This window comes from Apodemus sylvaticus, chromosome 15 (genome assembly GCF_947179515.1).
Source record: "Apodemus sylvaticus chromosome 15, mApoSyl1.1, whole genome shotgun sequence".
Classification (NCBI taxonomy): Eukaryota; Metazoa; Chordata; class Mammalia; order Rodentia; family Muridae; genus Apodemus; species Apodemus sylvaticus.
Genome location: NC_067486.1, coordinates 47,716,217 through 47,738,350, shown reverse-complemented (window position 1 = coordinate 47,738,350; position 22,134 = coordinate 47,716,217). Strand labels below are relative to the sequence as shown.

General features: G+C 38.6%; 1 protein-coding gene across 2 annotated transcripts in view; it reads left to right on the top strand.

Moving 5' to 3' along the window:
* Positions 1–4,848, top strand: part of Cblb (Cbl proto-oncogene B) — a 95,628-nt gene extending 90,780 nt beyond the window's left edge. For both annotated transcript variants that reach the window (XM_052158829.1, XM_052158828.1), the window contains one exon: positions 1,287–4,848. In XM_052158829.1, coding sequence (XP_052014789.1) covers positions 1,287–1,546 — 260 coding nt within the window. In that variant the 3' untranslated portion in view covers positions 1,547–4,848. The remainder of the gene's footprint in view (positions 1–1,286) is intronic.
* Positions 4,849–22,134: the final 17,286 nt, after the last annotated feature.

Here is a 22,134-nt window from a genome sequence, read left to right as displayed (position 1 = left end):
TGGGAGATGTTGCCCTGGGGATTTGTTATTGTAGCTTATAATTAATTTTCTTTGTTCTCAGGAGTCCTGTCTGTTCATGGGTACCAATGCTAATAGTTTCACTTTATGAAAACATTATTATCCAGGATGGGGATATGGCTCAGTAGATGGTGTACTTTTTATACAGCTGTAAGGGACTGAGCTTGGATCTCCAGAACCGATTTGAAGGCAGATGTGTTAGAATGCATTTATAACCTCAGCTACCTACAGTGAACTGGGAATTAGAAACGAGATTCTCCAGAATCCTGATGTATGCAGAGGTGAGGAAGCTGCTGCCTTAACGAAGGTGGAAAGGCAAGACTGAGCCAAGGTTGTCCTAGGACCATCACATGCGGGTCAGGGCACGTGTGCACCCACTCTTGCTCTCACACAGGCAGACATAGACACATCTACACAAAGTGCTGCACACATTTAAAAGAATTCATACAAAGAGAATTAATTCCCTCCAGGGTCCTGAACTCTAAGCCAGTCTCCTGATGCTTTTTCTCTGTTTGTGTTTTCTTGGGCAAAAGTTCCTGCATCAGAATCTAAAGTGTTTGCTCCAGCTAAGCCACGTTTAATTTTCTCAACCTGTAGACTAACAGAGTCAAGCCATCTGCTGTGTGTGTTTCCTTTTTCCTTGGTATTAGTGAAGTGCAGCAAATTAGCACGGAAACCCAGGGAGGAGGAAACCCACCACTGTATTTCTCCCAATAGCTCCTCCACTAGAACATGAGTAGGACAGAGATCATTTTGGGACTTTTCTGCATTCTTAAAGTTGTGTCATAGGGGATGCTTATCCCTCTGGTAGAACCCTCTCAAGCCTCTTTCTTCTCTTCCTCCTCCTCCTCTTCCTCACAGCCAAAGTCTGTGCCACAATTGAGAAAGATAAAAGTTGTGACTAATCAGATCTTGCCACTTTTATTCTGGACATCAACTGTTATTACAGAAGTTTTGTTGTTTGTTTGTTTGTTTGTTTGTTTGTTGTAAAGCAGCTCTTCTCTGGCCCAAAAAGTAAAATATGAAATCAGAAAATAAGTATGTGTTAGTTTTCAGTCAAACTACTATATTCTCCCACCACATTCTAATTTTTGAAATGAAATAATAACATTTTCCATTCTACAATAAGCTAGCCAACAAATAAAAATAGTTGTAGAAAAAATGAACAATAGTATTTAACATGAAATAAGGAAATAACAGTGTTGTCTTCTGTAGTGGTCATTTTTTCCCACTGTTTCAATGGTATCTATCTTTGACAATCTCCACAGATGGTTCCCAAGCACCAGCTAGACCCCCCAAACCGCGACCCCGAAGGACTGCACCAGAAATTCATCATAGAAAGCCCCATGGGCCTGAAGCGGCATTGGAAAATGTTGATGCAAAAATTGCAAAACTCATGGGAGAGGGGTATGCCTTTGAAGAGGTGAAGAGAGCCTTAGAGATTGCCCAGAATAACGTGGAAGTGGCCAGGAGCATACTTCGAGAATTTGCCTTCCCTCCTCCTGTCTCCCCACGTCTGAATCTATAGCAGCCAGAACTGCAAACATCAAAGGGCAGTTAACAAAAATTCCAGGAGTATGGAACCGAAAAACTGAGAGGGAATGCAGGAGCCATGGTGTCTGTCCGTGTGGCATCTCCAGAAGGCAGGTGGAGTCCAGCTTCTCTGGTACCACAGCTCCCTTAGGATGCCCACACTGCAGCTTCTGTGTTTGTGCTAGCCATACTTTGAAATCAGGGTTGAACTGATAAAATAATTTAAAGACGTTTACTCCCCCCTTGAACTGTGAATCTGTGAAATGCTTTTCCTTGTTTACACGTTGGCAGAACTGCAGTTTGTCTGTTTTTGATTCCTGTACTGTGTTCCTGACAGGCCCTTTTGCAGAGTCGGTCAGGTCTGCTGTAAGTTTTTCCATGCCTGCCCTGGTGCCCACATCGGCGGCTAAACCATCTCTTTGTGTTGCTATCCATCCGGGCCCACCTCATGTACCCAGGTCCAGTTCCATTTCTTCCATTCATGTGGCACGCTAGTCTGAAGATCCTGAGTTTTCAGTGTTTCAAACTAATGCAGAAAGAAAAAGAAAAATGCGTGTGGTCTTGTCTTCACTACTGAGTCTTTTCTTTGGGAACCATCACTGTTGAGAAGCGTGGAGGAAAACCTGAATGTAAAAAGCATTTATTTGTCAATAAACTGCCTTTTGTAATGGGGTTTTTTACATACTATAAAAGAGCTTCTCTTGTTAGTTTAAGTTCTGTGACCTTTAGGTTTCTCACCTCTCCCTCTCAGCCACCCAGGAGTGTCATGATGCTGTAAAAGTGACTGCTGCAGATGCAGGAGAAACAAGTGTACATGAGACAGTGCTTGTACCATAGGACCATAATGAGGTCCCCTGATGTTTATGCCTGCATCCCTTTCAGGAGAGATGGAGGAGAGGACCGCCTCCAAATAGGTTACTATGCCTTTAGATAAGCTAGTGGACATACATGCCTTTCCCAAATGAAAAAGAGCCCATTCTGCATTTTATGACGTCATGTGCTCCTCACAGTGGGGGAGCCCCTAAGGCACTGATGACTGTTAAGTATCACTGCCACTGCAGGCCTTGGAACTCGCAAAACTTTTAGTACCCTTTGTCCAGGATCCCTGTTTACTCTATGGGTTTTGTCATTGATGGCTCTGTGTTGCCCCATCCTGTCAGATGAAACCGTGGTTACGTTTAATCTACAGATTTCTTTTGACCATCTGTAATGTGATGTGCACTCTTGTTGGCTTTGAAAGCACAAACTCTGACACATGAACTCCACCATATTATTTGTGCAGATGCTTTTTGGTGGTAAATGTCTCTAGTCTGATGGATGAAGCTTCAAGGATTGATGTTAGGACTCCAGACCTCTGTGGCAATGTCAGGTTTCTTTTGTTTTGTATTGTTTTGTTTGGTTTTTTATTTAATTTGGTTTGGTTTTATTCTTTATTTTTTTCTTTTTTGCATCCTTAATAGTGGGAGGAAAAGAATAAAAACTATCTCCATGTAAAAATGCTTGAACCACATTTTGATACTTTCTAAACATGGATTTAGTTGTAGTTTTGTACGGATGTTTCTTACCACTCCTTACTCCACACCCAGTCTCCCATACAGAAAAGCCTCAGATAACCACTCATCCTGACAAAGGACAACAAGATAGTACATCAGACAGATCCGATGGAGCCACCATCGTACAAGACTCATGGACAAAGCTGTGTTTGTCCACGAAGGGATCCAGCACATTCTTTTTGCAGTCTGGCTTTCATGGACAGAGACAGGATTTGAGAAATCCTGGTCTTTGCAGATTTTAGGTTTGTTGGTCCTCTGATGCTTCAGCTACCAGAAGGGGTATTTTTTTTTTAAAGGTTTTGCCATCCTATACCTGGGAGGAGGTATGAATACAAGTTTTTTATACTTTTATAATTGGCTGTTTGTTGTTTTATTATCTGCTCTTAATTTTTTGTACTTGTTTTATAAGTTCTGATGTCATACTGATGGAGTGTTATGCGTTTTGGGCTTCACGTAACTTCCCAACAGTCTGCTGCATAGCCTAAAACCCAGAGTTGCCCCCTTTGTTGTCCTAACACTGTTAAGACATCCTTAAAAGATGAGGGGGTAAGTTTACAACAGGACACTGGGACCCACAGCATGTTCTCCTCCAGTCTCAGATAATAGGAGAAATTATTCTCAAGAATTTAGATGTGCTGCAAAGTTGATTGGGACCTGAGGTTTAGGGAGGGTAGGGAAGGGCAAATAATTTTCTGGATTGTACCAAGATCCCTGCTGCATCCACTCAGCAAAGAGAATCTTATGAGTCATATATAAGACAAAGCAAACAGAAAATGTGAAAACTCACAGAATTTGTTTGAAAAGAATTGTTGAAATTATTTTTCATTATGAAAGGGACTACTAGTTAATACTTTTAAAATGCTCTACACTTTGTTCCCTCTGATCTAGAAATTGAGATGTGCCTCCCAATGCTCAAGATTTGATAATAGAATATAGTATTTTATATAATCTACACAATTAAAACAAGCCATGGCTAATTGTAACCCCCTACCTGGGATTCATCTCCAATGATATTCCAGTCCAATGATACTGTTTTTCAAGAACTCGGAAGGGTTTTTTTTCTTTTTCCTTTCCCTTTTCCCTTTATCCACCCCCTCCCCAACTTCTTAGTATCTAACATATATTACAGCCAAATTTTGTGGGCCCAGATCCTGGCATTTTGATGCTTATCTTGCTTCCACAATTACAATTGTTAGCCATTCCCATGTTCCCCATGCCCACAGTACAACAGAGCCCTGGCTACAACCCTCAGAGGTCTGTTTGCCAACTCAGTGTTTCACACACCCAGGATACATGCAGAGTTCTTCATAATGTGAACTTCCTGATGGTTCAGTCCCAGAAGCATTTCCTGCAGTTTCAACGTGACTTTGCCTCTCGGATTTTCAACTTGAAGCCTTAGTTTGCACTGAATTATCTCATCTGGTTTTAAAATGTCTCAAATGGACTGATTTGGAAGCAAAATGTGGTATATTTTAAATATTGATGCAGGTACTTTCTGTAAACCTGAAATGTTGAGCTTTGAGAAAGACTTTCCGGAAAAAAGACAGCAATAGAAAGAAAGTTTTCTTCTCAGTTCCTATTTTTATTGTTTTGAAAATGCAGTTTTTAAAACTTGTCTAATGTGGCAAAATAGCTATGTGTTCAATTAATTTATATTTTATTCATTCTTTTTCAATTCTGGATATGTAACCTCAAGTACTTTATCTGTTCTTTTAAGGTATTTTATAAAATGAATGTTGACAAATGCCTTTTGTATGTTATTTTTCAAGTGAGCTCAACTATTTCTTTGAGAGCATATTTCTGATGTTATTTTTTCATAGGATGTGGAAATGGCACTAGAGAGTTATCTGGGTAGACATATCCATCTTAGAAAATGACTTAGTCACCAGGTGCCAAACCCACGTAACTTAAAGACTATCTAAACGCAGTCATGTCGGAGACCTGAAAGTCAGTATTTAAGGTTACAGGTAATGAGGACCCTTATTAATGAAAAGACTGCTTTGGAGAGGATTACACTAGATAATGAATGGGCATTTTCTGATTAATATTAATATCTGTTCTGTAAAATCTTTTCATTTGTAATCACTGGATGTGGCCAGAGATTTAAAGTGGGAAGAGCAACCGTATAGAGAATAGATGTTTGATAAAAGTATAAAAGCTGCCATTATGAGATACCCTCTTCAGGTAACTCATTTTATATTAAGAATCAGAACAAATTGTTATGAAATTGATTGGAATATGCAAAATACACCCATACACCATAATACTCATATCCCTTGAATTCACATACAATTTGATGAGTCACATCAGTAATTCCACACAATAAATACTGCATGTTATCACTTCATAAATCCATTGTTCATGCCCTTATAGCTTCTGTTGTAGGCTATTCATTGTCTGTATGCCTCTTTATTCTCTCCTGGGTACAGAGGTGGTCCCTCTGTTTCTGCTTAGCTTGCAGTTGCCCATAAATGTCCTTGTCTGTGCTTTACCAGTCCTTTCTAATATTTGTCTCCTTCCATTCTACTACCTCGGCTAATTCTTCCAAGTACAGCCTAAGTATTGCCCCTGTGAAGCATGTTCTGCCTTTGTCTATTGGCTGACTTGAGTATGCCATCTTTTATGTATCATACAACACCAATATCATGATCAACCATGAGGCTGAAGTTACCTCACATATAAAGAAGTATAGTTGCTTCATAGCAAATCCAGTGCAACCTAGTAAAGGGTTTCCAGTAAGTGAGCAACAGTCCTGAAATGTACTTGTTGCCATCTGGGTAAAAAGACTGTTCTTCTTTTTACTCTCATTTCTTCACTAAGAACTACATCATGAACAAGACTATTAACATGATTGTGCAACCTGCCTTAATTTTCTTTCACTAGACAAAGAGCAAAAAAAAAAAATCATTTAAAAAGTATTTTTAAAAATCACACACACACACACACACACACACACAGATTTAAAAGCATTCTAACATACTGAGATTCCTTCTGTGTTTGGTCAAAGCAAAACAAAAGTAGAAGGGAGCCAGCAAGTATTTGCCAAGAATTACCACTATTGGAGGGCAAGTCTTGATCAAATTCCCTTGGAGCCCATGGACCCTTGTCAAGGCATTGAGCTTTGAACCATTTTATGATGTGTGTCAGTGAACAAGACTGTGAACAGCTTCCTGACAAACATGCATGTGAGCTGTGTCCATCTTTGAAGACTTACTACGCACAAATTTTGAAAAACATCGAAGTCGCCCTTCAGTAGCACATATGAAGGGGAAGGAGTACCCCTCCCTTTGTGAAACTCTTCTTACCTTTTCCGAAACCCAAAGAAGCAGAGGCATAAAAGTGATGAGGGGTAGAGAGAAAGGGGTAGCTCTTCACTCTGCTTCTATGTCCTGAGGTGGAATAGTGGACAGGATTGCAGACGAGTGGAGAGCCTATATTGAATTAAAATGTAGATGACTCCATTGGTCACTGGAGAACAGACGAGCATTATCCACCATGTTGGTACTCTATCAAGTCCAAAGTGCAGAGTAAATACTGGGCAGCTTGTCTCACATGGGCATTAGAGATAATCGTTTCTTGTAAGAGTTACCCAAAAAAAGCTTGTCCAAAGGATGCTATGATCCGGGCAGGACCATTTGATTTCTCTGGGTATATTTTTCTTTAACAGTGCCAGTTGTCTCCAGCCCTTGAGAGCAAATCCTAGTTGATCTCTACCAATCTCTTAGGGGACAAGGCAAGCCCTTCATCCCATTTCTCTCGTCACTGCAGTGATTTCTTCTTGAGTGAGCTCTCCCTTCTTTCGAGGTCAGCTTATTTATGAAATAAATATCAAGACCATGAAATAAAACAGCTGGCAGCAACATAACAAGAACATCAGTGACTGCCCTGCAATCACTCTCAAACTCAAACGGAACCTGTCACCCTAAAAAGCGATTTCTTGAAATACCCAACAAACAATTTACATATCAAATGATGCCCAGGAAGAAGGAAGGAGAGGGCTCTGGTCCTGGAAAGGCTCAGTGCAGCAGTGTAGGGGAATACTAGGATAGGGAAACAGGAAGGGGGTGATTGAGGAATAGGAGAAGGGAAGAGGGCTTATGGGACTTTTGGGGAGGAGGGATCCAGGAAAGGGGATATCATTTGAAAAGTAAATAAAGAATATATCAAATTTTAAAAAAAACTGCTAAAGGAAAAAAAAAGAACGATTTGGATGGAAGATGCAAGGTATTTTTGAAGAAAATGTAGTTTAACCACAAGTGCCTAGAACTAGGGCTATTCAGACATGAATCAAACCTAGCAGTACCAATGCACTTATTCATATAAATGTTTAATCAGGTGCAATGTGGAATGTCTACTTATCTGGAATTTCCTTCAAAATGAGGGAAGAAAAAAATGGTTGACAGCAAGACTAATGTATCTCTATTGGGCATTTTAATCTACCCTAACATAATGAAACATTTATATAGCAGTTGAGGCTCGGGAAAGTTTATATTTTGTTTCCAAAATCCTAAAACTCAAACCTGTGACTCAGACCCAGTTCTCATCATTCTTTCCTTTGGCACATAGAGAAGAAGAATAATCCAGGGAACATCGGTCTCTTCCCATGAGATGCTAAAACCGGACAAGAGTAGATCATTCTCTATTATTAAGTTTATTGAGTTTCTCCTACACATTAAATGTGAGAGTAGAGCCCAGAACGATGAGGTAAGATCTAGGCACTCTATAGACAAGGAAGGAAGTTAAGAATGAGTGACCTTTACCTGTATCCTAGCAGGTATGACTGCAAAGTATGAATATATATTTCTTTGTTGAAGAGTGTATTTCTTTAAGTATATTTTGCTAATTGGTCAGCAGATGGTGAAACAGATTCATGCAGGTGAGGAGGTGCAGACAGCACCTGTGGCAAACAGCTCAGGGTCTTGAAAGTGTGGATGATTCATGCCTCATGCTAATCAAACCGGCTTACAACCACTGGCCTTTCAGCAAGCCACTCTGAGCATGAACACCTACTTTAACATTTTTATTTATTGTGTGCACTAAAGAATAGAAAAGGGAAAACATGCTTCATCCCACAATTTCTCAGGAAAAGGAAAATCATCTTAATTGCTTCATTCAGTGAAAACCTAATAGAGAAAGGAGAACAAATATGTATTCTCACAGGTTAAATCAGAAAACATCTGTTTCATTTGTGAGGCTTTATTATGTAGGCACAGAAGCACTTTTGGCAGCTGTGCTATTAATCGGTAAGAGGCTATAAACTTGTCACGGTAAAGGACACTGCAAATTCAGCTTGAATACAGTTTGCTTTTCACATTAATGACACGTAAGGACACTTGTGCCTCTCATCATCACTTCAGAGCTTTGAAAAGACCAATGTTCTTGTTCTCATCTCAAAGGGCCACTGGCACTTCAGCCCATGACCCATCTGTTCTTTGTGGTATTAACCCTTAGATTAAATTCAATCAGAGTTGAAGATGTCTTCAAGAGCACTTACTTCTCTTTTTAAAGATCGCAGGCATTCTTTCCACCTGGAAATTTCAAAAGTAACCAGACCCTCCACTGTTGATTAAAATCTGCCCAGATATCAACAAGGGCATTAGAGCTTCATTTGCTTAGAGGAATTGTCAAGATGGTCTCTAAAATAGACTACAGGAGATACAGTGAATCTCACAGTAGACTCAGGACTTTTGAGTGCTTTTGCTCACTTTGGGCTCCTCAGCTAAGGTAAGCTCTAACATTCACAGATTTCATGTGCTGGATACAAAAATTGCTTTACATCAAAAAAATTAACATATGTCACAAGCCCTTGATCTTGTGAAGATCCACAGGCAAACTTAAATGACATTATGTAGCTTCACCCACAGGTCTTCACATTTTCAGAAGTACAATGTTCTTAAGATGAGAGGCAAGAAGATTGACAGGAGGTACCTGGCCATCACTTGTGATCATAAGACCATACCAGCCACCCTCGTTGCAAGAGAATTCCATAGTACTAATAAAATTTGCTACCCATTTTGGGAGCTGACTGGTATATAAATCACCAGTCTCCTCCATTGAGGGAACTCAAATCTGTTCTAAGGATCATTTCCAGAAGCCATTTAATCTTAGAGACTATCAAAAGATCACATGGTCATTAGATGCCTTGGACTGTTAAGGACCTCACTGGGCAGATGACAGCACCCTCTGCATCCTATTTCCTGAGGATGGGCTACAGAGGCCCTGAGCTATTCCTTACTAGTGTACTTAGCAAGAACTAAGAGAGGTCTCCTCCCTACTATATAGAAGAGGAAATGCTGTTGATATGTCTCAGTTTCTCCTTAGCCCTGTGAAGTTAATAAACATAAATAGGGGTTTAAAAATAGATTTATCTCAAGTAGATAAGAGAATGTGAAGTCAACACTGTCTCCAAATACTATATGATTATTTTATATACCAAAAGGCCAGGGTCATGAAAACACAAGTTCTTAAATAATAGACTCCACTAAGGATATTCTTCTATCCCGCTCTGAAACCAAATTTTATTGAGTCAGAATGATTAGTCATATGGAATAGTTACTCAAATATCTTACAACAAACTTTGCCTGACTATAAAAAACCACACATACACTAGTGAAAAAGTTAATGTAATCATGAGCTATATATTTCATGAAGGCCTCCCTACCCATCTATTGATGCTATAAAAGCTGTGTCTTTTTGTGTTTTGTTTCTGTTTGGATTATCTTGAGTATTTTCTTCCCACATTGAGGTTGTCTGATTCTTCTAATAGTACAACAGATTTTACAGTTGAACTAGAGCCCTTGTTACATAGTCATGAATAAAGGCTCTATATATTCCAGTAGAGCTGATCCCTATAGCTCAAATGAATTGGGGTAACCAATGGCTGAAGTTCTCACCTATGCATACCCTTTCCAAGTAGGAGCAAGAGAAAATGTTCTTTCAAGCCTATCATCTTTGGAGTGAAGGTGTTTGTATAAATTACATTAGTGTGAATAAACCTGTATCGTTAGATCACGGAAGGAAGATCATCTGTGTTCTTTAGGTTGTGAACCATGAGGACCAATGCAACATTTTGTATTGTGTGCTCTCACACATACAGTAAATAAATGATTAAGTAAACAAACTAATAATGTAAAAAATATAGTAGTAGTAAGGACTACCAAACAAAGAGTTAGGGTTTGGTTTGGTTTTGTTTTGTTAGAAGACTAAAGAAAATTGATTGAAATTAGCTATAACTATGACTGAGAATAACCCAACTAAAAAATGGGTTAAAAATATCTGAAAAGCAGGCTGGAAGGGAGATAATCACAACCTCCACACAGAAATACAACCAACATAGGAAGCTATTGTGAACAATTGTACCCAAGCTGAAATGGGACGGTAGGTTCTTGACCTTGGACACTCTGACAATACAGGACTTTTAAAAATATATATATAAAGTAACAACAGTAATATAAATAACAAATAATAGTAGACTGAGATTAGAACAGTAATTTAAATTCCCCCATCTGAAATATTTCCAGTATTTGATACTTTTTATAATGAACTCTAAATACTAGTTGAAAGAGAATTGATACCAATTCCCAAACTTTTTCCGAGCAAAACTAATGATCCTTGAGGCTACATAACTACTGATTTCATAAAGCGAAAGCAACTAGAAGAGTTGTCTACTGACTTTAGAAATCTACAGGCCAATCGCACAGAATAGAGAACCCAAAAACGAGTCCATGTTAATGTAGCTAATTGATTTTTGGCAAAAGTATCAAAATGTGCAATGTCTCCATAAGAAAAGTGCTCTGTGAAAATGGATATGAAAAAGTGTAAACGTGAAATTTATAGACTGAAAATTGTACACAAAATCAACTAAATGTGGATTGAATACCTGTATACTAAGCTCCAATATATGAAATTTCCACAAGAAAACACAAAATAAGCACTTCAAAATAATGTAGGCAATGATCTTTTACCTAGTACCCTAAATGAACAAAAAATATGTATATTCATACCCAGACTTTGTACACCAAAGGAAATTATCAATATGTTAATGAAATAATATATAAAATGGGAAAATCATTTTCAATTGATTCATTGGAGAAAGCATTGCATCTAAGATACATAAAAATAATTTACATTGAACATGGGGAAAAATAGGAAACCATAAAACATAGGCTACAAAGACTTAAACAGATACTCTCTAAAAATAGACAAAAAGAATGACTAAAGTTTAGGAAAAATGCTGAACTCACATAACCAAAGCAATGTAAATCATAACCATAATTATGATTATAAAATGAAATATCCTTTCACTATGTTTATATTGGATATTGCTGGAAATGTAAGCTAGTGAAGTCAGTATATGGAGCAGTATAGATCCTTAAATGGAACTGAAAATGAAGATACTATATTACTCAATAATTAAATTATTGTCTATAAAAACATAGGAAGTTAATTGTTATACTCAACCTATTTTCTAGTGTTTAATGAATATAAGAATATATTCTTTCTTAGTATCAAGATATAATATTTTCACATCCTTGTTAGTTATCTTATGTTTCCAGTAATATTACCAATAGCTAAACTATGAAATCAACAAAGATGACATTCAAGGGGTGATATATGTATATGATTGTTATTTTCTCAAAAATAAAATCCTGTCCTTTGCAACAACATACATAAACTGAGATCACCTCATGTCAAGTGAACTAAGCTGGTCACAGAAGGGCAAATAACAGGTCTTTTCAGTCCTTTGTGGAAATTGATAAGACAATGATGTAGAAGAGAATGACACAGTACTCAATAGAGACAGCAGGAGAACTGGGAAGGGAAGTGCAGACGAATTCAGTGAGGGTCCCTCATATAGAATGGAAGAAGAAATTCTTATTCCCCTACGGCATGGGAATTAAATTATAGGTTAAAACAACCTTTGAGATTTCTTTAAATGACTAGAAACATTTGAGAATCCCCAACACAAAAGATGATTAATGTTTGAAAACAGAAATACTTATCATTGTGATTTGAGTGTTACATTTCACAAATAAGTATTGGATTTGCATAATGCACCTAATGATTGTCTGTGAATACTTTATCTCAAAATGACACAGAATATATTCTTACAAAATTTAAATATTTTACAAGGAGCAGGAAGCACACCTTATCACTGATTCTGTTCTATTCTCATTTCCCCTGACTTGGCTTATTACACTCTTCCCACATTTAATTCTACCCTGGGAACCTTCTTAAAGAAATTTAATTATCTAAGTTGTAAAGTTCCCGCCAACTCTCTGGCTCCTAACATTATTTTGTAATTTTTCTAAAAACCATTCCACTGATAAGTTTTTTTTTTGCAAGCATACATATTTCCTCAATGAAATTTGGTTGAATTGACACTTTATTTTTTGAGCCACAATGACAAAATGATATGATCTCCAGGACCCATTCCCCATCTCCATAAGAAGTTTTGATTGATGATGCATCCTACACTTTTCCAAATCCAGAACTACATGGTAAAAATATAACACATAAAATTATTGCTCAATTGTGGTTGTGAAGACCGACCACAAACTTAACATTTATTTACCTTTAAACACTTGAGGGTAAATGCCATGTGGTAGGCATCCCTAAATCTACCTTGTGTTATCCTTTCAAATAATGATTCAGAAAGTTGCATCTTAAATCTTTCATATACTTTTTTGACTAAACTTTAGCAATGCAGGAACATGGAAGTTAGCACAGTTTCAGGCAGAATTTCTTGGCGACCTCTCAACCAACTTTCAGCTTACCACACTGCTGACTTTCATGTGTTATTAGGGAGATTAACTTTAAGCACTTAGTCGTTTCATTCTGAGCAAGATGAGTGACCTTTTATTTCCATCAAGGCAGTCAGCTTGCTCTAAATCCGTTGGTGTTAAATTCTGGAAACCTAAAGATTAGCCACTGCCTCCGGCTTTCCACTCTTGCCTGTTATCTTAAGGCTACAAAATCTCCCTGGGTGGAGAAACCTGTAGAGCCCATGTGCCAAGAGTGAACTTACTCAGGGTATTACTGAGGAGACATTTTCATAGGTAGAGGACCTTGAAAGGCCCTCAGAGGCTCATCCTCTTCATCTCCTTGACTGCCATTTTGTACTTAAGAGACAGGCACAGGGTACTAGCCAGACCAAGCATTCCTGGATTTCTAAGCTGCCATAAACTTACAGCATTTTTAGCTATACAAATTAAAACTGAAGCTTATTCTTGACATCTTGTGAAACAATCCCACACTGAAGTTCTGTTTCAACTCCCCACTGAAGACACAATTGGATAGATAGATAGATAGATAGATAGATAGATAGATAGAGATAGATGAGAGATAGATGTATAGATAGATATAAATAAAGTTAAATGGAGTCTAACTAGCTATAAACAAGTAGTATCAGATGCTGTTAAACTTGTAGATCAACTAAAAGTTTCATAGGGTAACAGTTATATTCCATTCTTTGCTTTTGTGACTGCAACCTCTACTGTTTAGGGCCCCAAAAGAGATGGTAGCAAATGGGAATTTGAAATGTAATAGAATACTTGTTCTTACCCAGCAAAACTCCCAGTGAACTACCATTACTGGTAAGCTTTCACGTTATCTTTAAAGATGATCCATTATGAATTACCTATTAATTTGTACATCCACTGCATGTGTGTGTTGCAGGGTGCATCAGATGCACTGGTTGAATGAAACAATGTTCTGCCATCCTGAACTACCCTCAGTTGTTTTCACAGTGACTTAGAAAGATGGGCAAACTATCCTTTACTTGTTATCTGGTCTGTAGAGAAAACTAGCAGTGCTGACTCTTATTTTAAAGAACCTAGAAAACACTAAGCATCTGACTCTTATTTTAAAGAAGCTGGAAAACACTAAGCATTGTCTTGAAGAGTTAGGAAAGAAGTCTTCAAACCTAGCTAATATTATATGGCAGTGGCTCCTAACTTACGGGCTGCAATATACAGCAAATCAGATGATTTTTTGTACATTTGACAGTTTTTCCTCCCTCCTCTCCACCTAGTCCCTTCCTCTCAACCACCCCTTCCTCACACCTCCTCCATCTCCCTCATCTATTGCCCCTCTATCTCTTCAGAAAAGGGCCAACTTCAGTGGATATCAACCAGCCACGGCATAACAAGTTCTGGTAAGGCCAGTCTCCTTTTATTTGGAACTCCCCAAGTTCTGCCTAATGTTTGGCTGTGGGTCTCTGCAACTGTTTGTATCAGCTGCTAGGTGAATCTTCCCTAATGACAACTGGGCTAGGCACCAGTCTGTGAGTAAAACCGAATACAAAATATCATTAGGAATCTTTTCATTGACTTTTTTGCCAGTCATGTGTTTGTTTTTAACAGTAGTAAAATTATAGTTATGAAGTAGCAACAAGATAATTTTGTGAATGGGGGTCACCACAACATGAAGAACTTTATTAAGGGGTCACAGCATTAGGAAGGGTGAGAACCACTGCTATTTAGAAAGATGTGTTGCTTTGTCCATTATGAATTGTCACTTTAGTGTATGGTTGACAATTTTGCTTCTAAGGGCAGAATTGAGCCATTGGGGAAGAGTGAATTCCTCATTTGAGTCAGACCCTCGCAATCAATCTACACACAGCAATCTGCTCCTTAGTTGCTGTTAAACTGTGGCAGCCTGCTGTGCCTGCTGTCTTGATGCCGCAATTACAGCGGGAGAACAAGACGTTATTATCAATCACTAGATGCTGAAGTGCTGACAGAGCCCCAAAAGGAAGTAAATCAAAGGAAATAGAAGGAAAGACAAGGAGACTACCACACAGAGAGCAAGGGGGCAGGGCATGCAGGAAACAGATGAAATGACGCTCTGGAGGAGAGTAAGGCCTGTAAAAATCAAAAACAAAAACAGCACCCCAAAATCACTCTGGGAACAAGTTTTATTTCCAACAGGCACATTTGGAAGATTTGGCACATTTGGTTAATGTCGATGAACAAAACCAATAGAAACTGAAGGTTGTACTGTAAGGCTATAATTTAGATTGTACTACTCAGCAGTCACTGTGAGCTAACATAGGGCTACTTTCAAGGAACAAAATGGAAAGGCATTAAGGACGGTTCAGAGGATTTGCCAACTTTTACCCAGAGTTCCTTTGGTCTCATACTGTCACAGTGTCTCATACTGTCTTAGTTCATTGTTGCTAACAACAGATTAAAACAGGCTTGACATGTTTTAAGATAGAGTGGCTAAATCTGTCCCAGGTCCTAGAGGTGTAAATATACAGGAAACATTTGGGTATAGCTTTTTTTACAGTCAGAACTGTGAGGGAATTCAGGCACCACAGGACAAGTGACAGTAGGTATTCTTCTACATCCCCTCAGGTTTCTCCCTCTAACGAAGTTATCAGCAGTGAGTAAAGGGACTCCAACCTCCTGGCCTTCTCTATTACAAATTTATTCCAAAAGGCATAATCTCTAAACACTGAAGTGGGATTAAGATTCTGTTCTAATGTCTTGAAATGAGTATTCAATTTCAACATGAACTTTGGAGGGAATAAATCATGTTGATACATCATGCGAGGGAAAGGTGCATCAATCGTTCTAATGGAGAATCAAGGATCGAAGTGTGAACAGTCTTTTTATTGCTGAAACTCAACACAGGATGGTGCTGTTCAGTTACCCCGCCTCACCCAGGCCTTTGGGAAGTGCTTTTCAACACACTCTTTTTGAAAACAATCTGAACTGGAGAATTTTCTCTTCTTTATTGCTCCAGTTTGAGAACCTTTTTTTAAAAACAATATTTGTCATATCAATGCTCTCTGATGGATAACAGGCAGTCAAAAAATAAAAATACAAATACGAAATCAAAGCAAAACCAACTGTGGGTTGTAGAGACATTGGAGTCAAACAGAACATATGTAAATGACTGAACTTCACTATAATGTCTGTCTGCTACAACTTGGATCTTAAATATAGCCCATGTGTACTGGCTGGTTTTGAGTGTCAACTTGACACCGGCTGGAGTTATCACAGAGAAAAGAGTTTCAGTTGGGGACGTGCCTCCATGAGATCCAGCTGTGAGGCATTTTCTCAATTAGTGACCAGGGGGGGAGGGCCCCTTGTGGGTGGTACCATCTCTGGGCTGTATTCTTGGGTTCTATAAGAGAGCAGGCTGAGCAAGCCAGGGGAAGCAAGGCAGTAAGAAACATCCCTCCATGGCCTCTGCATCAGCTCCTGCTTCCTGACCTGCTTGAGTCCCAGTCCTGACTTCCTTTAGTGATGAACTGCACCATGGAAGTGTAAGCTCAATAAACCCTTTCCTCTCCAACTTGCTTCTTGGTCATGATGTTTGTGCAGGAATAGAAACCCTGACTAAGACACCATGGTTCACGTACAAAAGCCTTGATCTACAGCCAATGATATAAATGATATATTGAGAAATGGTGCAAATGTTAGGAACTAGGGTCTTGTTGCAGGAAGATGGTCACTCTAATTGTGCCTTTGAAAGCATATTAGGATCTTAGCTCCTTCCTCTATCTTTCTTAATGCCTGCCCACCATGACATCAGCATTTGGTCTCTCTTACACAGTTCCCACCTTTCAATCCTATTTGTCAGCCAGTGTGATGGTTTCTAGATGTTAGACGGAGGAGTGGCCCAACTATGAGGTGTGGCCCTGTTGGAGTAGGTGTGGCCTTGTTGGAGAAGGTTTGTCACTGTGGTCGTGGGGTTTAAGACCCTCAACTGAGATGCTTGGAAAACAGTATTCTGCTAGCAGCCTTCAGATGAAGATGCAGAACTCTCAGCTCCTCCTGAACCATGCCTGCCTGGATGCTGCCATGTTCCCATCTAGATGATAATAGAGTGAACCTCTGTAAGGCAGCCCCAATTAAATGTTGTCCTTATAAGACTTGCCTTGGTCATGATGTCTGTTCACAGCACTAAAACCTGACTAAGACAGCAGTTCACAGTGGCACAAATAAATCTCTAAAACCATGAATCAAAAAGGGCATCTACTTCTATTGAACTACTGTTTTCACAGTATTGGGATACTAACAACAACAACAACAAAAACAAAAACACCAGAAATAATTATTATTTTAAATTAAGAATATAGAAAGGAAGAAATGAATAAAAATGCTATCCTATCTCCTTAGGTTTCATACTCACACATCCAAATAACTATGAATAGAAAATATTCTTTAAAAATTTAAATTGCATCTGTACCAAATTTGAACATGAATTTTTAATTGTCCCTTTGACCTAAATAATGTAACACGGATATTTAGATTGTATTAACATTACATAACAATCTACACTTTGCTTAAAATGCACAGGAGACTCTTATGTAAGGAATTTGCATGCACATTTTTATATCCAGTAGGATCCTAGAAATAGTTTCCTTAGATACTGGTGGGCAAGTATATAGTAAGCACTTATAATAGGATTTCATTGTAAATTATATTTTGTTAGGATATACTGATTATATACATTGAGTTTTCATTGATATTTTCATATAAGTATATGTATTGATCCTATTTAATCCCCTAATTAACTTCTCTTGTCCCCCTCACTTCGGCTGTCCCTGTCCCATTCCTCCTAGACTTCTTTCTACTTCTACAGTTTTTTTGGTTGTTGTTATTGTGTTTATCATTGTTGGTTTTGTAGCAAATGAGGTTTATTTTTAACATTGCTTACCTGAGTGTGGTTGAGGAGTAAGCGAAAGTATGAACAGCTTACCAGTTACCAGGTATAACTTAGCAGCTACACCATTGAAGAACATCCCTTCCTCTTCCCCAACAGCCATTAACTGTCAATAGCCCATCTGGGAAGGGTGGGAACCCTTATGACTCCCACTGAGCCATGATAGAATGTTGACTGATCCAGTTTTGTGTGTGTTACCATAGCTACCATTTTGTTTTGATGGATCTTCACTTGTAGTGCGACAGCAATATGATGCTTAGAAAATAGGAGTCCACAACACTCTTCCCTTTCCACTGACTCATATATTCTAATTGGTCCTTCTTCCATGATGTTCTCTGAACTTTGATCAAAATGACATTGATGTCCCATTTGGGTCTGAACATTCAACAGTCACTTATTCTTGGCACTATGACCAATGATAAGTCTCTACAGTAACCATGGCCAAGTGTGAAAAGAATCTTACCTAACCAGAACTGAGGGTAGTACTAAAATATGGTCACAAACAAAAATATTAGAAGACAATTTGGTGCGAAAAACTTATCCATTTAGAAAAAACAACATCGGTAACTTCCTTTGCAGGGCATATCTCTTGCTCAAGCTGCTCAAGCTGTGAGGACCTGGATATCTCCTTGAGGAATAGATCTCTAGTCCGGTGAAAAGGCAGTCAGTTACCCCGATGACATCCATGATTGGATATGGGACTTGGTCTAGGTCTGAAGATTGGTGAGGGGAGGGGCAAGGTAGAGTCAAATGGACAGACTTACAGGGGTGTCAGACCACGGAATGAGACTGGGCCTGAGGGCTGGATGTGGCATGAACAGGATATGGTCAGGAGTAACACAGGCGAGGGTGTAGCACATGATTTAAATGTGATTTTAACCTGGAAAGACAATATGCTGAAGGTCAAACTCATGGATTTCTTAAAATTACTGTGAAGGAAAAGTATATAATTCATAGGGAATAGTCATCTATAACTGAGCACCTGCTTTTAACCTGATTTTTCTATAATCTGCCTCAGGTAAATAATAACTAACCAAATAATTGTAAAACAGTCCACATTCACTGTGGTTTTCACCCCCATTCTCTTGTGGTTTTCAACATGATATATTTTACTTTGTAGGCATGAAACAACTTGCCTTTCCCCTTAGAGGCCTGATGATTAAATCTTCTAATGTAAACTTAAAGCAGATTATAAGAGAGGAAGTATATAAAACATCTCTCTCATCATGGCAAACATTGAAGGACAGAGGGTACCAGTGAGAGTGTCAGAAATTTAAATGTCTTCTTCATAGGAATCAGGCATATGGAGAAAGAAGAATATTTTAGAGGAGATTTATGATCATGAAGAATAGCAGGTTTTTTTGGCCTTTAGGTATAGCCCCCGATCTAGTATTCCTTCTTATTGAATACATTTGTCTTTCCTGACTGATGAGATGTCAGGGAAGAAGTTTAGAGCATTCAAATGTCACCTGGGGGGAGTCTGTGATTTCAGGAAGACAGGGAACTCCAGAGAAATCTCTTCGTTGGCCTTACTACTCCCTGCTTGTGCTCTGTGGAATTCAAAGCAGTTCATTTCAAAGTGGCATTTGCAACACTATCAACAGAATATTTTAAATAGCAAATGGAATTTTGAATATTATTACATTTCAACTGTAATGCCTGTGTGGAGATCTGTGTGCCAGATTGTGTTTTCATAGATCATTCTGAAGTTGCTATCTACATGAAGGATTCAACAACCCTAGGACCTGGGTCACTTCTAATTGAGGCAGAACAGAATTTCATGCCCTCCACTGTCTCCTCGTTTATAAATAAATGTTCTGCTCTTTGGTTTGGTCAATACTTCTATAACATTCACTGAATACCTAAGGTCAAGAATTGAGCTGGAAGCTGAAGATGCATCAAAAAATCCATACACTTGCCATAGATACTATATTTTGGGGGGAAATAGTGTGACACCACCAAATTATGTACAGTACCTCAAAGATAAACCAGAAATGGTAAATATGAAGAAGAATATAGTAGGGGATGAGATAATACTTTTGTCTCTGGATGGGTAAAAATTTTAGAACCCAGAGCCAAAGAAGACTCCAATGTCAAAGGTGACATTTTAGTAAATACTCAATTGAAACAGGAATTAATCTCAGGTATCCACAGTGGAAAGACATTACATATAGTATGGCATTTGGATTAACTACTTTCAGACCAATGATCTGATGCAGTGACCTATTGTGTATGCTTTACTTGACTAGGTCATTTGCCACCAACACAGTCCTATTTATCTTCTTGCGTGTCTACACGTTTCTCTGTAACCAGATTCAGTTCACTTTCAGAAGACAATTGTCATTCAATTCTCTTTTTAAAAAAATCAAATACCTTTTCTAATTTCTGTGTTTCTTCAATGGTTTTATTAACTTATTCTTTGACAATTTCAAACATAGATGTTTTCCTCCCACCCCTACTAACTCATATTCTTCCTTACACCAAGTCCCCATTCCACTTTCATATCTGTTTCGCTTTAGTTTTGCTTTGGGATCCACTGCGTTTGGCTAAGACTACCATCTAGACATGGGTATGACTCCATCTACCAGATACTGAGTAACTCACCTGTGGCTATGTTACTAAGGACATTGACTTCCTTTCTTCTAGTAACCCTGAAATGACATTATCTCCCCAGGATAGATCAAGACCCTATGAGCTTCTCTCCTATCTCACAGTGAATGTTTACTACCTCAGTCTTATGCAGGCTCGAATGCAAACAATAGCAGCTCTTGTGTGTTCATGCCTACAATGATCATGTTGTGCCTTTGTGACGGCAAAAGAGGCTATTCTATTGTTTCGATGTTAGATTTTGTTGCTTCTTCCTTATCTACAATGTCTCCAAAGTCTTGCAGCAAGGTTGATATGAGTATCTGGGTCAATGCCGGACACTTAGCGGTGAGTTGTGCCAACACCTTCTCTGGCCATAAGTCGCTTCACTAACTGATGTTAGGTGCAAAGAGGTGCTTCTTTGCTGAAGGCTGATAACATCACTAGTCTATGGATCTAAAAATAAATATTGTAAGGGCCATTGAAACAACATATTCGTTTGTCATGACAACAGCTCATCCCTAAGACCTATGGCATCCCCAGTAATTTGCCTTTGATCAGATCCACAGTATCAGACAAGAACTATCTCCCACTGTGCCTCAGATCAAACTGGAAAATCAGTTTATTGTCCCAGCATCAGTTATGCTACCATAAGCATGTTTCCTTTTTCTTTCTGACAACTTGAAATAGTAGCATGTAAGCCCTAAAGCTGGGTGACAACCTTTCCTAACTTTTCTCTTCTAGCTGTCTACAACTTCTAGAAAAATGCAAACTACTCTAGCTCAATTCTCTGTATTCTGCTGTTAACATATGTGGTCTCTGCAACAATGGGGTTATACCATACAGTTGTGGAAGATAACCAAGCCCAGTTCACATAAGTTGTACAGTTTCAATAACCTCCTGAGCTCTTTTATCTAACGTATCTCACTCTTGGCAAGGGAGTTTTCATTTAATAACCCAAGTGTCTATATTCAAGTCTTATTTTTTGAAGAAAAAATTACCTTATAAAGTATTCAGTTTCCATATGATTTCTCATCTCTTAATAGTTTTGATTAATACCCTTGAAACCACCCTGTCTTCTAGTCCATCATCCAACCCAATCTCTATTTAAACTCTGCCACCCTTAGAGTTCTTTAAATGTTATATAGCACATGCACTGCACAACACTTAGTCTCCTTAAAGCTTCTGATGCTCTTAGTCACAATGGCCACTTTCTCACTTCAGGGTCTCTCTACAGATTTTCCAGCTTGAAAAAAATTAAAAATGTGAAGTTATGATGTACATGTAAGAAGAACATGCAGCATTTGACTATCTGGGCCTGAGTACTTCCCTCAGAATGACTTTTCTAGTTTTATTCATTTTCCTAAACAATTCATAATTTCATTGCTGCTCATAAATTAATAAAGTCCCATAATATATGTACCACATTGTGATAATGTTTGTTCTAGCTAGGGTTTTACTGCTGTGAACAGACACCATGGCTAAGGCAAGTCTTATAAAGGACAACAATTAATTGAAGCTGGCTGAGAGGTTCAGATTGGTCTAGTATCATCAAGGAATCATGGAAGGATCCAAGCAGGCATAGTTCAGGAGGAGCTGGGAATTCTATATCTTTATCTGAAGGCTGCTAGTGGGAGACTGACTTCTAGGCACCAAGGAAGTGAGTCTGATAACCCACACCCACAGTGACACACCTACTCCAACAAGGCCATACCTACTCCAACAGGGCCATACCTTCTAATAGTGCCACTCCCTGGGCAGAGCA